The sequence below is a fragment of the Pteropus vampyrus genome, unplaced genomic scaffold (genome assembly GCF_000151845.1).
Source record: "Pteropus vampyrus isolate Shadow unplaced genomic scaffold, Pvam_2.0 Scaffold15, whole genome shotgun sequence".
NCBI lineage: Eukaryota > Metazoa > Chordata > Mammalia > Chiroptera > Pteropodidae > Pteropus > Pteropus vampyrus.
Window position 1 is genome coordinate 1,409,144 of NW_011888796.1, and position 17,700 is coordinate 1,426,843.

General features: G+C 43.7%; 1 protein-coding gene across 8 annotated transcripts in view; it reads right to left on the reverse strand.

Annotated features, from left to right (window-relative positions):
• Positions 1-5,501: 5,501 nt before the first annotated feature.
• RAD51B (RAD51 paralog B) overlaps positions 5,502-17,700 on the reverse strand; it is a 490,110-nt gene continuing 477,911 nt past the window's right edge. For 7 of the 8 annotated variants that reach the window (XM_011383867.2, XM_023526896.1, XM_011383862.2 and 4 more), the window contains 2 exons: positions 15,177-15,255; positions 5,502-7,132 (listed from right to left, as the gene is read on the reverse strand). In XM_011383867.2, coding sequence (XP_011382169.1) covers positions 7,116-7,132; positions 15,177-15,255 — 96 coding nt within the window. In that variant the 3' untranslated portion in view covers positions 5,502-7,115. The remainder of the gene's footprint in view (positions 7,133-15,176; positions 15,256-17,700) is intronic. The other variant, XM_011383887.2, reaches the window with a different exon arrangement.

Consider the following 17,700-nt stretch of genomic DNA (forward strand, 5'->3'; position numbering starts at 1 on the left):
ATGAGCAACACCATCAGGATGGGCTGGGAGGGTGGGGAAAGGGCTGGAAAGATACCACTAAAGAATTCCACCGGTGAGTTATATCCAGGACATCTCACTAAACCCCATGTACCAGAGAGTAGGGAGATGTTACCTGAAGTTCAATGCATAGAAGACTTTGAAGCTGAGATGTATGAAAAGCATTGTAAAAACCAAGGTGGCTTATGCAGCATTGAGAGCAACATGTCTGTCCAGCTAGTTGGTTAGGGCTAGCAAGCTATTTTTGTCTGGAAAGTCTGAGTCCAGCTTAAACAGAGTGATGGTGAGAATAATTACTGCAAAACTGGCTTCACTTTAAGCCTTCCTATGGGTTTCCTCCAGGTGTTCTAGTTAGAGAGGCTTATGTTATTAACACAAAGATGGGTGGCTGCCGATTAGCCCCAGAGGGGCCTAGAGAACTGGGAGAAAGCCAAACTGGCTTCTGCTCCATCTTTGCATCAATTTTCAAGATGCTGAAATGGTAATGACTCAGGAGGTGGGATGACGGTGTTGCAGAGAGAGGCTGGACAAACCCCAGATGGGTTCTCAGATCCCAGAGACAGCCAATGGCAACAGACCTCAACTTCAAATTCTAAATGGAATGAGCAGAAGCCTGGAAGTGATCCAGAGGTACTAGCTCTAGAATCCCAGAGCAGCAGGTTTAGAAACACTATAAGAATTACCTTCTCTGCCATTATAGGCTCCCAGGGAAACTGCAATTTTAGTCAGTAGATAAAAATGTCAGTCATAGGACAAAGTCTGACCAATGATTTAATCAATACTGACATACTCAGAGGTCAGGAAAGGGCAGGGAAATACAGGGTTGTTTAGATTTGCCTCTGATTCACTTCTGGCCTCATGTCCACTGAAAAGAATATGGAAATACTGAAATTTGAATGGAGATGGTATGGGCTGGCCTTTTAATCATCTGATGAAATATAAAGGCAATGCTCTCTAATGAGTAAAAGGCAAAGCCTAATATCATATTCAATTTCTCCCCTAGTCCCCTCACTGATGTATGGTTTCAGACAAAGCTTCCCTGACTCATTGAAAGAGGGAAACATCATGCATAAACAGTTCTCCAAAAACATCACGAATGTTAATGAAAACTGCCAATAAAGAGCTTTGGGCATCTTGGGAGAACACAATTGGCAAAGACTTTATCTAAACAGAGTCCTTCATTTGTGTTCCAAACCTTAGTTTGAAAGTAAATTACTTGAGACTTGTTATTCCAGGATCTGGGCCCAGAGCTCCATGAAACCTGAGGGTAGACGCCTAGGGAATGCAAGGGTCTGGGATGGGGACTAGGGATCCACGAAGGCGTCAGAGGAAGGTCTTGGGGGTAGAGTGGAGCTAGAATATGTTCCCACTCTGGTCAGTCAGGGTTCCTCAATGAAAGTTTCTCTTGTTTCTGCTGATGTGTAGTTTTGAGAAATTGCTCCAAAGGTTGGGAGAAAGGAGAAAGGTACTTGGGTCCCATGGTGAGAAGGGGATTTTCTTTACTCAAAAAAGGGTTTTATTTCCATTCTTCCTTCCACACCACACCTTCTCCAATCTTCCTTATTTCCTCAAATAAATTTTAAGAGCTCTTCCTTCCCACTCACTAGTCCTATACCTCTGTGATATGGGCACTTCAACAAGGTATGAAGCAGAGTACTGGAGTTAGGGGTTGAGAGAGGAGCAGTGATGGAAGACTAGGCTGTGACAGGGGAGACCAAGTCTATGGTGATAAGAAGAGGAAAAGGAAGCAAAAGAGAGAATAAGTGCCCTTGCAGCAGTCCAGTTAAGCATACAAATAGTGCACTGGAGCTTTTATCACTGTCTCGCCCTCTCACAGCTCCCTCGTGGGAGCTGCTTTGCCCACATCTCCTGCTGCTTTGGCAGCCATGCTTTCAGCTCCTCCCTCAGCCCACAACTGACTGGCTGGCTAGTGACCAATGATGTTATCTGAGACAAAACAATAAGATGACCCTGAGCCAATGAGAGTTTCTCGTAGGAATTTTAACTAGGAAATACCAAGGAAAAAAGCCAATGGGAACTGAAGTCGAAAGGCTGAGGTGTACAGAGAAGAGCTCAAGAGACCAGGATGAGGCACATGCAAGCTCAAGTTTTCCATAAGCAGAACTACAGTCTATAGGGCACACCTGGTGAGAGAGAGAGAGTAGTGTTGGGTAGAAATGCAGAGAGCAGCAGAGACTCTAAGGTAAGGAATCCTGAGGGCTGCCTCTACTCCTAAAGGCTTTCCAATTCTGGCCACCTATATCCTTAACAACACCTGTCTCCTTTTACCTGTGGTATCTGAGATTTTTCTTAATGGAAAGGACCTAACTATAACTAACAGTCTGTACAAGTTCTGTGCAGGGAATTTGAAACTGAATTATTATCTGAAGACATTTTCTTTGGGGAGAACGAGCAGGCAGATCCCTTAGCAAACATGGCCTACTGTGTTTACTTGCTTACTTGGAAGCATCTCGTGTACTCGAAATTAGGTTTTCAGGCAGGAAATGGTGTGACCTCATTTCTCCCTTTGTTTTTATGATGTCAGGGTAGGCCAAGACTATATTTGAGTCCTGAAGACAGGAGGTCTTGGCATCTACAAAGAACTGGTCTGGCCTGAGAAAGTTAAGTCCTTTTTAAGTTACTAAGATCCAGCTCTACAAATATCTCAGAGAGAAGCTTTAAAACCCTGACTTTTTACTTGGTTAAAAGGAGCAAAGAGGTGTGACAGCCATATTTGTTCACTACCAAGATCGTGTGAATCATTTCTCATCTCCAATTTCAGGGCTCAGGAGGGCTAAACTAGAAGGAAAACTGAGAGCAGCTCTCGTCAATACGAACCCTCATCTGTTATGTCCACAGCCTCTTGGAAATGTCCCCCGGCAAGGCTGCCATCAGCACTTGACTGAAAACACATGGAAGCGGCACACTCAGAACAGGAATTCATTATTGGAAGAATAATAAGGGAAAGTTTTTTCCCCCTCTTTCTCTTTCCCTCTCTCTCTCTGCTGCTGCTGGGAGAGCTGCTTTTTGGAAAAGTCACAGGGCTTAGAGGGAATTTGAATCATGTCTGGTAACAAGGGGGAGGAATGGAGGTGGAAGGGCACATTTCCAGCAGCCTTTTCACACAAAGCATGATGGTCCTAGGCAACTCAGAATGAGTCGTTCCATCTTAGATGCGTTACTGAAATCAGGCCACGGGTCTCTCTAACCCAATAATTCTTTCCCGGCATTTCTAGTGCCTGGTAGCTGCAAGGGAAAAGTATCCAGAGTTAACTGGCTTTCCCTGGCTATTCTTTTTCAAAAAGGCGCCCTGTAGTCTCAAATGGGCAGCGGTACCATTTGGTCTTCCTTCTTTAATACTAGCCTATACGTTTTTAATATTTGCCCATTAATTCAAGGGAAAGGTGTGAATGTGAAAGGAGGCATTTGCCAGCTCACCGGGTCTAGCCGTATGTGGCAGACATTACAAATGTTCATTAATATCCAGTTTTCCTTCCCTTCCAAATACAGGGGTCAGGTGGGGGTTTGTACTTTCCACCTCCTTGGAGCTGGGAGTGGCCACATGGCTGCTTGGCCATGAGAGAAGAGATGTGTGTTGTTCTTTGGGAGAAGTACTTACAGTGCCAGGGCATGGCCCAGTCCCCGCACCGTCCCCACACTGTGGCAGTTGTGGAAATGCTTGATCCTGAAATGAAACACTGAGTCGTCACATGGAGGACAGCATCCTATGAGGGTCTCTCAGACGTGCATAGATTTTAAGGCACTGACATTTTTGTGGGAGTTGTTTGTTAAGGCAGCAAAACCAAGTCTGTCCTGACATATGCCTACTATTAATTGGTCTCTCCTTCCAGAGCTATTTGAAGTTCTGGAGAACTTGGGCTCCATCTGAACCTTCTCCTCGCTGAAATTCAGAGAAGTAGGCAATGCGTTCTCTCCAACACTTAGGATATTCATCTGAGTAGTGTGATGGGCTTCTTCCTTCCATCTGAGCAAAAGAGGCCTCTGCTGAGTGGAATAAAGAAAGTCCTTTCACAGCCACAGGACGAAAGTGATGGTGATATTAGAACCCAATCTTGGGGAAAAAAATGACACTCCCAAGTGTTTAAGACCATAGTTTTTAGGTCGAAATCTAATATTTTGCACTTCCACTTGCCTTCATTCTCCGTACCCCTATTACCTAATCCCCATTCCTCATTTCTAGAATTGTCATTTGGCAAGTCTGGTTTTGCTGGACAAACTATTCCAATTCTGTCTCTGAGCAGTAACTTTGCTCCCAACCTACAACATAAAAGACACTATGCATAGAGTTCAGCAGTTTTGGGTTAACCCAGAAGTGTGCACTCTGGGCGGGGCTGATAGGGACCACTCACTCCTGAGGCTTCACCAGGACTGCAGCACATCAACAGAGTAGCTAGGAAGCTAGCATAACAAAGAGACAAAATTGGACTCTGTCATACATATGTATATGTACACACACACCAAGGAAAAAAACTGCGTTGCATCCAAGTTCAATAAAAGTAATTAACAATACAAGATGCTTCACTAGCATCTCATGGATGGTAACAGTCTGGCAGGTTTTCAGCTCGTGAATACCGCCTATGTCTTCTTCCTTATGATCATTTCCTGGGGCAACCTTCCTGTGTGTGTCTCTTAATCTTTAATAATGGTGAAAAGAGAAGAAGACAATGATGGAGTCTCTACATATTCTCAGCTCCACTGCCCAGGCTTTCTGCAGCCACTTCTCCCAGTGGAAGATCAAATCACTGGTATTGTTCTGGTGATTCTCTTATTTGGAAAATGTTCATTCAGCTCCTATTAGGTGTATAGTTTTGTGCTGAGTACTTTAGTGAATTGAGGATGACCAAGGTGGGTTGTAATATATACAAACAGAAACACTACATGGGTGAGGGATGAGACAGGAAGGAGCAAGACTGCCCAGCTTCAAATCCACTTTCTAGCAAGAAACGAGTTTTCTAGCCTTGTCCCTCACCTGCAAAGAAGGAATGATACAAAGTCCTACCTTTCGAGACTCTTAGGAGATTGGGTAAGCGTATGCATGTACAGCGTGTGTCAGACATGCAATAACAATAAATACTGGCACGATGCGAAGGCGGTGCTTCGGTTCTGTCGTGGCAGCATAGTTTGTAGTGAAAAGGTGGGCCTCGGAGCAGGCGAGTATGGGGACTGATTTGTCAGTTGCTAGGTGCAGAGCACCATCTTAGTGTTTACAGGGATCAAAACAATAATCTCAAGGAGGAAGCCATTTAATCTTTGACATGTGTGATCGGGGTGTATTTCCCTTGTACCTTTTTCAGACACTTTTGAGTGCCCTGTTTTAATGTGTGACTTGTTTGGCTTTTCTTTCTTGGCGGACAGTGGAAGTGGAGAGAAATCGAATTGATACTTACAGAGAACAAAACATCTTTCCTAACTTCTCAAACAGTCCCTTGATGTTTGAAATTAGCCAATACATGCAATGAGAATTCATGGGAAATTTACATTTAATATGCTGCAAAAACGCAGTTTGGTATTCACAAATGTTCTACTAAAGACCACAAGTTCTCAAAATGCACCTCAGTCAGAGGGAGACAAACGACCACAGTTTGGAAAGTCAGCCTCCCCCACCTCTGCTAGGTCTACCAAAACCCCGCTCGCCTTCCAATGCCCAGAGCATGGCTTGCTCTCCAGGAATGCCTTCGCTGATTCACTCCTGCTGAATAAAATGTTTCTCCTTTTGCACTTGCAGCATGTGGCATGAACATGCATCTATCATGTCGTTTTATTTTATTCTGTTTTGTATTATTGTTAGTAGTATATGAGTCTTTTCCATTCCTTGTGATAGAGTTCTCAAGGACGTGGCTTACGTCCTATTGTTTTTGACCTTCACGTTAGTTAGCACTTGGTATGTGCTCAATAAATACTGAGATGTTAAAGGACTTAATCATTGAACCACTGTTCACCAGTCTGTACATACTTTGTGCACAGCACTCTGCTGGGCACCAATAGAAGACACAAAATAGAATAAGATTTAACTCTAGCCTCCAAGGCATTAAAAGCCTCTGTAAGGGGAGTGGGTACAAAGTGATTATATAGAAGACAGCTCAGGGTCACTAACGACTTGGGTTGGAGAGGACCCAAAGCCAAAGGCTGGGAGGAGTTGATGCCTGGCTTTGAAGGGGCTGAAGCCCCCAGGCCTTGCCCTGAAACTGGCCTTGAAACTTTGGTGGGAAGCCTCATGGCAGTGGGAGGGGGTAAGCTGGGTGTTCTGCTGGAAATGACTAAATTATCCTATGGGTCACCAATTGATTTATTTGCTAATTGACTGGCCCAGCTTTGGGCTTTAAATCTAAAGAAATCATTTCATCCTTTATTAAATACTGCATGAATCTCACTCTTTGTTCTGCAGGGCTATACACAATATGCTAGTGAAACTTGAATTTACACCACAATAGTTGTGTCACTAATGACCTTCCAAATGCCACTAATACCATACATGTTCCGCTTCTCAGTTGGATCCAAACCTGTCACTGAATTCTGAGCCCGTCGACCTCCCTCTGACACAAGAGCAGACCCCCACGCCCACACCCGCCCCCATCTTTCCATGATTTCATTTCTGAATCAGTTACTCTTTGGAGACCCCAATTCCTATACACCTCCTCTTTTTATTTGGTGGACAATACTTTATTCGGAAACGTTCTCTCCTGTAATTACAAATCCTGTTAGTCATCCTCCTCCTCTCCCCAGGGGGATTGTGGGCTTTAATTAATTAATGTGGTTAAACTACTTTGAGGTGCCTGGTTGAAAGGTACTATATAAGTGCAAATTATTATTATTATGGCTGTTGACATTTCATGGGAGCAAAGCCTTCAGCCCTACGCATCTAGAGACCTGAACAAAGGCTTCTTCATCTTCACCTTCTTTGCCAGGTCTGAGATAGTTGGCTCAATGGTATGGGGGCAAATCTGTTACCAACTCAACAGCGATCGACTAATTAATCCCCATTAGGTTGGCTTCTATTTCCTTCTTCCAAGCAGCACAGTCCTGTTTCATTTCACAAATCACGCCCCCATCAGCTTTAGACAAAGGTCAGAGTGTCTCTATGGCCTCTGTTGGCCTAAAGGAAAAAAAAAGAAAAAAAGAGGGAGAGAAAGAAAGTTTGAAAAAAAAAGTTGTCATGAAATGTACGAACTTCTCACTAGCAGTCTAAATAAAGCTTTCCTTCCAGCAGTAATCCACTTATATACCTACCTGTCTATTACCCAGGGATCCAATGGCCTCACAAACCAGAGACACTCAGAAACATAGTATGGGTGTGGCTTGAATGCCGATAACTGTAGACAAAAGGGGAGTCTTTCTGGACTGCGTGGGAAGAGGTCATCCAGAGAAGCAGGAGCCCCTCTTCAGCTTCCTCCTTTACCCCCAGGTTTCCCCTGAGAAAGCCAGCTGCCATCTGTAGCCAGGAAGTCCTCACAAAGGCAGGGGACCATGATTTAGATGTTTTGTGCTACACCTAGCCCAGCCCAGCCCTTCCACTATGATGGTAGCCATTGAAAGCAGCCCTGTGGGGGAGACTTGGCCTCTCGAAGGGACGCTGCTGACCAAAATGCTCCTTACAAGGTTGTGCCTCAGACCCTTTGTTAGTGTGGACGTGGGTGAGCCTCAGGGGGTCATGTCTTCATCTGCCTCCATTTATCCTCCCTATTGAAGGGCTCCTTCAGGACATCGGTCAGTCTCTGTGGGAAGTGATTTGGAGAGCAACAAAAGAACTTGGGCCCTTTGGGAGGCCTTCAGAATTCAGTAAACATCTGGACACGGAAGGCCAGGTTCTCAAGCAGTCTAACTGGAGAGATGTCAAAAGAGAAAGAGCTGTGTGTGCAACGCAAGCTTTTAGTTCCGTGGCGACATTTGTTGTAGAAAAACACAGACGCCGCAGTAGGTAGATAGGAAATTTTCAAAAGCTCCTCTATTTGTCAGTTTTTGTGAGTGTGGTGTACTGTTTGTCAGTTTGCATGGCATGTCTGAGGAAATAGAAGTTTTGCATGGCTAGGGAACAGCATGTGGTAGATATTCTGATTCTGTCTGTACTATGAATAACGCAAGGTTACATAAGCCTGGGAGTTGCTGTTAAGCCTTTCCGTTATCCTTAAGGTTTGCAAAGCACTTTCTAGTCAAGGTGACTTAGATTCTCATCATGAGCAAATTTTAACTGACAAAAAAGAAGTACTGAGGCTAAGTGATTTACACTTCATCCATGGTAAAATTCAAGATCTGAACTCTTGACTCTCAATGTTCTCTTTATTGTTGAATCAATCCATTTAGACCACATTAGTCAGCATGATTCATTAGTCACATGGCATTAATTAGCATTTCCCAGTGTCCCCAAATCTATCCTCAAACAGCAAAAGAAACTGGTCTCTGTCAAGAGACAATGGAATGCCATTTTCACTAGTTTCCAGGAGCTGATGCTCAGTTCAAGTCCCACATATCCTCAGGAAAATTCCTTAGTCATCCTAATTGAAATAAGTCTATCTCCTTTATCTTTCCATATCCATTGTTCGAACCTCGCTATGTGTCACAGTTGGGCTTCGATGAAACTTGCTTTGAAATAACTAGATTTTGAACTACTATAAAGGAAGGCACCATTTTTTTTTTTTTTTCAGCCTTATATTCCGGAGCACCATGGTTTGTAAACACTAGGTGCTCAAGAAATGCCTGCTAAACTGAACTCACTGAAATAAAGCTTAAGTCATGTTCCAGAAAGAACACCAAGTCCTTTTGGAAGATGTTTTCAAAGAAAATCAACAACCTGGATTGATTTAACATCTTTTGGTATAATTACCTGGGCATTTTCACAAATGCAAATTGTTAACTCTGCAAAGATAGCCAAATGGCTTCCAGGTTCTAAACGAGGAGTGTGGATCCAATCTAACTATAGTCCTGGCCTTGGAATTGAGTTTTTCTCTATAACCTTATTCCAACTAACATTTTGTTCCATGTTCTAAAAAAGCTGTGGAGACAGGAAAAAAACATTTTGGAAAAAAAATGTGTTTAGTCTATGACTTTGGACCCAAATTCATACCCTGCGCCTTGTGCTATAAGCATTAGTTGCTGTTGCTCAAATATCTTTATGGCATAGTGCATAATAGCAAAAACATATACTAAAGCTTCTGCTTGAGATAGATTCTGTTTTGGTTGGGGAACCAAGATTTTTGCATGCTGATCTGTGGTGGCATTACTGACTGTGAGTCCTCTACTTCTCTGCTCTAGATTCTACCAAAGAGGGTCCTGACAGCATTTTAAACACATAGTATTTATATTGTATTTCAACATTATGCAATGAGCCCAGACCTAGGGTCTGTACTATTGTACCCTAGGGCCAATCTCTGCAACTGGACTCCCCTGAAAGGGACGTGTCACTGAACAATCACCTCCCTTTCTCTCTCATGGTAATAGAACCCCCCAAATTTAGCAGGCACATAGCCATCCAGATTAACAACTGTATACCCGCTGACTAGCCATTCCACTTTTTGATCTACACCTAGAGAAACCCTCACACCTGCCTACTAAAACATATGTGCAATAGAGTTCATTAAGTTAACAAATAATTGAAATTTCCATCAATAGGGGAAGGGATGACATGTGGTATGTTCAAACAATAGATATAGAAACCTCAATTAAAGTGAAAGAACATGATCTATGTGTATCAACGAGGATATACTGCAAAAACATTACATTAGTGACAAAAGCAAGTTGTGTATACAATAAACAATTTATGCAAATTTGGAATGCACTAAAAACAAACCTCTCTTTGAGGCTAATAGCCAGAGTAAAAAGAGAGTCAACAAAGCAGAAGGCCAGTGTGAGAAGATGTCATGGAGAGAAAGAATGTTAAATAAATGGCAAAAGAAGAGAACTGGGAAGGTGTGAGTCCTTCCTCATTTCCTCTGGAAGCTCCTCACCAAGACGCAGGCAGAAGCTGCAAAGGACAATGCCTTGGCCTGGATGAGCTTTCTGAGGCTGCAGTGGCACCTGGCAGCCTGGGAAAAACGTTACAGGCCAACTCTTCCCTCTTCTCTGTGACCTCTGGGAGAAGAATTCACTCTCTCTGCTCCACTGAATCCCAGGGCTCTCTGCCCAGGCTCCCACAAGAATGCCAGGCTGTGCCAGGTGTGTGGGTGGTATTTACCAAGCAGACACCTCCATACCTGGATAGAAATAGACTGAGAATCCTCTGGGTCACTCTGAGTCCACCAGGCAGAAAACATTTAGATAGGTTACTGATTCGAGCTGAAATCTGATGAACTCAGATGGTGGTATTTGGGGGGAAAGAATGTTTCAATAAATCATCCAGTTGGCTCAGTGACTGAGAAAATGGAGTGGAAGAATCTAACCCAACTCTGTGACAAGGAAACAAATAGAGGAGATTAATGCTTCTCCCAATATGCTTCAAAAGGAGATCAAACCACCACTCTTGACTTTACAAGAAAGATGAGGCACATAGCTTTTCAGCTCTAAAAAAATCACTGTTTTATTTCTCTGTTTTCTGGTTTCTTCTAAGTCACCATACTAGGTGATTGGAAAAACAGGAAACTGGTTTTGTTTCCAACATCTTCTCTGGATGTATCTCAGGGATCCCCATCTCCATCCCAAGGTTTATGCTGCTCATTCAAACCTAAACTAGTAGAGGATAGCACCAGAATCTAAATACAACCTCTCATACCTGATTTGGACTTAAAAAAAATAATAATAATATAAAAGACACAGTTCTGTCCTACTGAGAAACTAAGCAGTATCTGCTGTCCTGTTCACAACAACCTGGCTTTTGTTTTTCAAATGCTCTCTAGATTCCTGGGGAAAAGAAGAGGATGGCAAAGAAAAAGTGAAAAAGGAGGAGGCCCCTCGAATCGACCTCTTCCTTCCCCCAGGCAGCCACTCCTTCGGGATCTGCTTCTTTAGGAGTCAGCAGGCCGTTATTGCTATGAGGACCACAAAAGCCTGGGTGGCTCCAGGAGAGCCAGACCCCGAGTTTTCCCTAGGCCTCCTGCAGCATCAGCAACATAGCCTGGCTGCTTTTAATTACAGAATCTTTCCTCCTGGCCTTGACACTGAGGCCCAGAGATCCCAGCTATGTTCTGGGTGGCACAACATTTGAGGCTTGCTGGGGAAACAAAGGACACAACCAGAGCAGATGGGAGTCAAGTTAGAGTTCAGTGTAAACTCTGCGGTGAGGGTCTGCAGCCATGTGGTTCTGTGGGTCCACCCCATGAAAGCCAGTTCCCAAAGCCAACTCTTGCTTTTCCCTCTCCACTAGGTCCTGGCATCTCTGAAGTCTTACTCTGAGCTGGCCAAACCTCTACGCTTTGCCACTCAGTGGGCGCTGGGACTTTCATAGTGAACTCTGGAGACAAAAGGAGAAATGGACTAATGGCATCTTCCCCCAGCCCCTTCACCTTTCCCATCTCAACTGCACAAAAGAGCCAAACTCTCCCTCTGCTGGGACCTGGCCCCTCTCAGAGTTCGAACCATCAGGAGCTGGTGGCTGTGAGCTCCCTCTCTCCCTTGGGGCCCAAGTATTTCCAGGGTCTGGGGCCCAACCATGAGAGGCCAGGATCCCGACAAGAGAAGGACAGACAAAGAAGATGCAAACAGCAGTATTACCATGGTAACGATGTGAGCCAGGCGGCCTCCTGAAGATGCTGGGAGGGTGGGATTTCATTCTTTTCCTTTTTTTCTTTTTTTTTTCCGCAAAAGGAGAATAGTTCCGCTCTCTATTTTACTACAACAATAGCATGGACCGGCTCCTTCAAGTGTTTCGAAAAGCAGCCTGAGAAATCTCTAACCAAGCTCCTCAGTCTCTCCAGCCTGCCGTTTTATTGTCCCTCCCATCCCAGTGAACAAAGGGGCGGGACGGGTATAATGCCCCCAGTTGCCGGCTGTTCTCAGCATCCTAATCCTTGAGAACCGGTGAGAGGAATGGCCTGTGGAGCTGCTAAATCGAAGTTTGGCCTCACCTTTTATTCCCTCTTTCTACTTACGCACTCAGGAGCTCTTCAGGTATTATAAAACCTCCTGGTTAGCAGGCCAGTAGGAATCTCGAGGCTTGCTAACCGGATAAAAGGCACTGAGGGATCATTCCCCGCATTCACTAATACAACCTCCCTTCCCTCCAAAAGGTAGGCTATTTGTGCTATTCTTCCCCACCACTCCAGCGTGGCTCCATGACAAAGACTGAATGTGGAGCCACAAGTGGCTGGGCTGGCAGTTTCTCTTGGTACCGCAGGAGCTGCCCTCACTTCCAGCCTTTCCCCTCTCTGTCCCTATGCCCCTCGGGCATGAACTGCATACTCCATCCCCTTCCAGCTCTTGGTACCAACCTCCATGCCAACTCAGGGCTATCACGCCAGAGCGACCTCTCACACAAGGAAAGCCTCTTGGCCTTGACTGCTGGTACCTTTCCAAGGTTACCACCCAGGGATCAAAGGTTTCTTTGCTTTAAATCTGGGGAACTGTGCAGGTGTTTTTTAGCTCAGTCATCTGGTAAGAGTGGTGGGGGGGATAAGCTTTTATGTTCTAGTGTGTGGTGATCTCAAGGGTACAGCTCTGCTGAGCTGAGTGAACGATAAGAACACCATCTCCTAGGAGAATCAGATAAACCTGAAGTGGGAAGGCCTTTAGAGATCACCAGGCCGATGACTACAATCCAAGAAAAACATTTGCGCTGCAGCTTCCACACACAAACTCATAATGTGTGTGTGCATACACACACACACAGAGCAAATATTTCATTAAACAATATAATATATGTGATACATTCTGATATTTTCTATTCTCTATTTCAATTTTTAAAAATGCTGGTTGTGACTCATCAATTTCATTTTTATGACCCACCGATGGATTGTGTCACAATCTGCAAAGCACTGAATCAAGGCCATCATTGTCATTTTCAAGCTGACAAAAACTAGTGTGCCAGAAATTTTCTGAAGATAACCTCAGAGCTGGAACAGAAAGCCAAGGGGTCTCTCCAATAAAGGAGGGCCCCCCATGTTTCTCAGGATTGGAGCTCTTCTTTGTTTTGCCAAAGTCTTGAGAGCACACAGCTAGAGGGGAGGGACCGCCCAGAGGTTCGTATTCAGTGGCACTGCTACTGCTCATAGTGGCAGAAGAGTGTATCTGCCTCAGGAAACCTCGGAGACGGAGATGTAGCTTGAGGGAGTGGAAGGGGTAAAATAACTTTGAAAGCAACCAGGTGAGGCTCTGTGGTCTTCCAGACATTTTTATTTACTCCTTGGGGTTCTTGCATCATTGGAAAGTTTCCTGAAATTTTCTCTTTTCTGGACACACAGCTCCAGGTCAGCCTCCATTAGTAATCCACTGTCTCTCCCCATTTCCAACTTTTTCTAATAGTCTTTCCTTGTAGTTTTTCAGTCTCTACCAATATACTTTCTCTAACGACTTCCTCTTTCCTGTCAAAATCATGTTCTTAGCAATGAGCGTCACAGAGGCAACTCTGTAAATCTTGTTCATACAAACATCCTAAAAGTTATTCAAATTAGACCCGGCTAAGAAATGCTATTTACAAACCCAGTGATCAAGACTCTCAACACAAGACAGCTGGGAAGAATGGGCTGTCTTCCCCCTAAAATTGTTTTGGAAACTTCCATAGAATTTCTTGAAATCTTCATCTAAATTTTCTATTTAGTAGACCTCTAATCTTTTAAGAACGCCTCTAAAAATGAAGAGCCAAAGCCACACTGCGCACTGGGTAAATAAAAGTCCAGCTTTCTGATTGCTTATTAGTTATACACCCTTAGAGAGTATGTAACAAAGGGGCCTGCTGTTTGCTTTGCTTAATCTGGTCTTAAAATCTCTGCTTCTTTGTCAGAAAACAATATTTGCAATTGTAAAAAAAATATTTACCAAGGAACTTGGATAGCATAAGTCAAAGGCTAAGAGCCAAAGGTCAGTACTTCTTACCCCAAATTTCCCTGGACCCGAGTCCCTGCTGTGGAGCTCAGCTGCACCAAACAAACACATTGCTTTCCGGGTCCATTAAGAAGAGGACCTTTTAACAGGGGAAGGAAAGGGAAGGCTGTAGACTTCCTCAGTCAGGAGCGTGAACTCTCCAGCCTGCACCACAAAATTCCTGCTAGATCTTCACAGTGTAATGTGTCTGTCTCCCCGGGGATAGTGTAAGGACTCACCTTGTTTCACAAACCTGGGGAAAATATTCAACTTAGAAAATCCTAAAGGACAAGTATTCCTCCCATACAGCAATGGCAGTATGCCCCTCTGTGGTTCAGGCCAGACGTTCACCTACGCATCTTTGTGGGTAGGGACCTCCTGCCTGACAGTGGGGGACAGATGTGTATCCTGAGCATTTCTGTGGAAACCCTTCTTAATCTACACAAAGCTGTTTTGACCATTTGACCCAGTGGGCTAAGTTCAAGGGTGTTTGAGTCGATCTCCTTACATTCACTGTTTTCTGGACAGATCTGCGATTGGACACCTTTCCTACCCACCAAAGGATCCAGCATCTGGGAATGAACTACCACTGTAGACCACTGAATTCCAGGTTGTGGACTTCGCATGCTCCACCATGAGCCAGAATTTAGCTCTTTCCAAGCCCCAGACCCTCGTCTTAAGGTACAGGTCAGAAAGCCTGGTCCCCAGTCGAAGCCTGAGCACAGGGAGAGGAGGCTGAGGAAGCAGCGCTCATGGAGTCATACAAAGTGCCCCATGGGCTGCCAGCCCAGATGGTTCTTTAGCTTGCTAAACTAGAGGGCTCGGAGGCAGTATTGGGTCCTCCACCCTGGTTGCAGAGACTCATTGCCTGCTTCCTCACTCCATAGGATCTGTGAAGAGGAATTGGGTGGTGGCAATTTCTACCTTGCTCGGTTTGACCCTCGTTCTTTGACTATCTCACTCTGCAAGGAAATTCTATAGTTCTCTCTCAGCCTCACCACTACCTTCTGTCAAATTTTTGCCATAACTGCCTATCCTTTTTATCTCATCAGGATAAATATCACTGGCTAATTCCTCTTGGCCTTTGATTCTGTCCTGAAATAGCTTCAATCAGGAACATAGTGATAATTATCACCGTCGATGAGCAGCACTGAACATTATCAACTTAAAGAAATGGCTTAATCCAAGGATCTTACCTTGAAGAATCAGGCCTTCCTTCTTGATGGTGTAGACAAATGAGGTGCAGGGAGCCAGAGGGGACTTGGCAATGAGAATCTGCACATAAAGCACATTTGCACAGGGTTAGGTGAAGGAGGTTATCAGCGATGAGCCTCTGTTCAGTACCCTTCCCATTTTGAGACACACTGGTGACATGTGACTACGAGCTGTAAGGTTCATCTAAAAAAATATATTTTAGAACCACATCGGTGCTATTCCACCAGTCAACTGATCACCTTCAAAGGCTGTACATTTATTCCATTTATTTTGCCACAGAATGCATATTCTTGAGCCAGATCTTCTAGAACTAAATTTCATTATTTTGTGTCATGTGCTTAAACAGTTACCTTTCTGCCTGAAAATAAACCTAGCTCGATTCTCTAATTTTATTCATAACCTTAGCTATTTCACTAAAAAATATATATCAAAGCTTCCTTAAAATTTAAAGCTTTACCATCAATGTGAATATTCAAAATAACTTGCGAAAGGCAAAGCCATGGTAGATTGCTTCGTTGGCCCCAACTCTTCAAGTTTATGTTCATACCCTTTGCCACGTTACTACAATTTCTCTTACTTAAGGTATGGGTGTTTTTCATGGGCCTTGACTGGGTTTGGACACATGACTTGCTTTGGCTAATAGGTTGTGCCAGTTCTCAGCCTCTGACTGAAGAAGCTTTACATGTCTCCACTTATTCTCTTATGTTTCGGCTACTATCAGGAAAAAAAAAAAAAAAATCCAAGCTAATGTGCTATCTCAGAAGGAGAATGAGAGACACCTGGATCAGAGATGGCCAGGTAGGCTCATCTCAAATACTGCCCAAGAGACTCACAAACACATTAGTTAAATGCTTATTATTGTATGCCTCTGGGATTTTGGTGTTGTCACGAAGCATGACTGCAGCAAGAGTTGACTAATGTATCAGCCAACACAAAATATCAAAAACATTTTGGGCAATGGCATTCTCCTAAGAAGATACCCACCTTAAAGGGAATGTTTATTTGGTCATTATCACTAACCCATTATCACACCTCATAGGGTTCTACAGAACCTCTAAGGGACTAGTGGATTATTTCATTATAACACTTCTCCTAAAAAAAGATGAGCATCAGCTTCCTTTTTTACGAATTAACATTATCAAAAACAGTGATAGTTGGCACTCAGCCACTTAGGTAATCAGGGAGGCAAAGAAGAAGGAAAAAACAATTCAAATAACCAAAAGGTTTATATGTAATATCTCAATCTATCTCAATTCAACAAACATTCACTGTCAACTATGAGAAATGGTAGAATAATATGGTGAAAAGATCACAGGTTTTAGTCATGGAGTTTGAATCTAGGCTTTTCCACTAACTCAGCCAGGTGCCTATGGCAAGGCTTGCAATTTTCCTCCAGTAGCCATCCCGCTTCTCAAGTTTCTCTCCCTCTTTTGCAACTAAGTGTGGCCGTATGACCAAGCTTTGACTAACAGAATGTGAGTATAAGTGGCACGTAGAACTTCTGGATTATATTTTCATAAGAAAATTGTGTTCTCTTCACTTCCCCTTTCACCTTTCTCAAGGGCAAGAACCAGAATCAACCACATGGATGTGAACATCCTGGGGGATGACAAAGCAACACGGGAAAAGGAAGCTGGGTGACCTCATAAAGCACCAATGCCTCTCACCTGGGGTCACCTAGCTACCTTAGGACAGAGCCACTTGTCTGAACCACTGTATCGCGGATGTCTTTGTTATTGCAGTGTAGCCTGAATACCAACCAATACTGTGGCTCTGGAAAACGTAATTTTTTTGAGTCTCACTTTCATCACATGTACAATGGGGGTTAACACCACCTGCTTACATAAGATTATTGTGAGGATTACATTAACTATATAAAATGCTTGTTACTGTGTCAAACTAACAAGAATATTTCCCACCAACTCATCGCATATGCTTCCCAAGTGCCCCTTTACTTTCACTCATCAAAAAACAATATACTTTGCTTTTACCAGAAGGATTCAACTCAAGTTGAATATCAATGTTTTACAACTGCTCTAAAATTATCTAGATAAACTTGATTATCATTTTCAGAACCAATGAATAGATGGTGGGCATTTACATCTTCATGTTAAAAATATCTCACCTGAAAATTAAAATGGAATCTTTCTGACACAGATTGGCGATGGTTCAATGTGAAGTTTATGGATGCCCCTTGCTAGGGGAATGGCATGGCAGAAGAGAGGGCAATGCTCCCCAACCTTTATCGAGGTATGAATCACCTGCCAATTCTGATTCAGTAGGTTCTAAGTGGGGCCTGAAGAGCCTGAATTTTTAATAATTTCCCAGGAGATGCTGATGCTGTGGTCCACAGACTACATTCTGAGTAGCCAGTTTCCACGATATTAGCCTGATTTAAGAGTCTATGATGAAGAAACAAGAGACGGGAGTCCTGAAGCCAGTTAGGAGGCTATTGTGATAGTTCAGGGATGAAATGACAAGAGACTAAACCACAGCTGTGTTAGA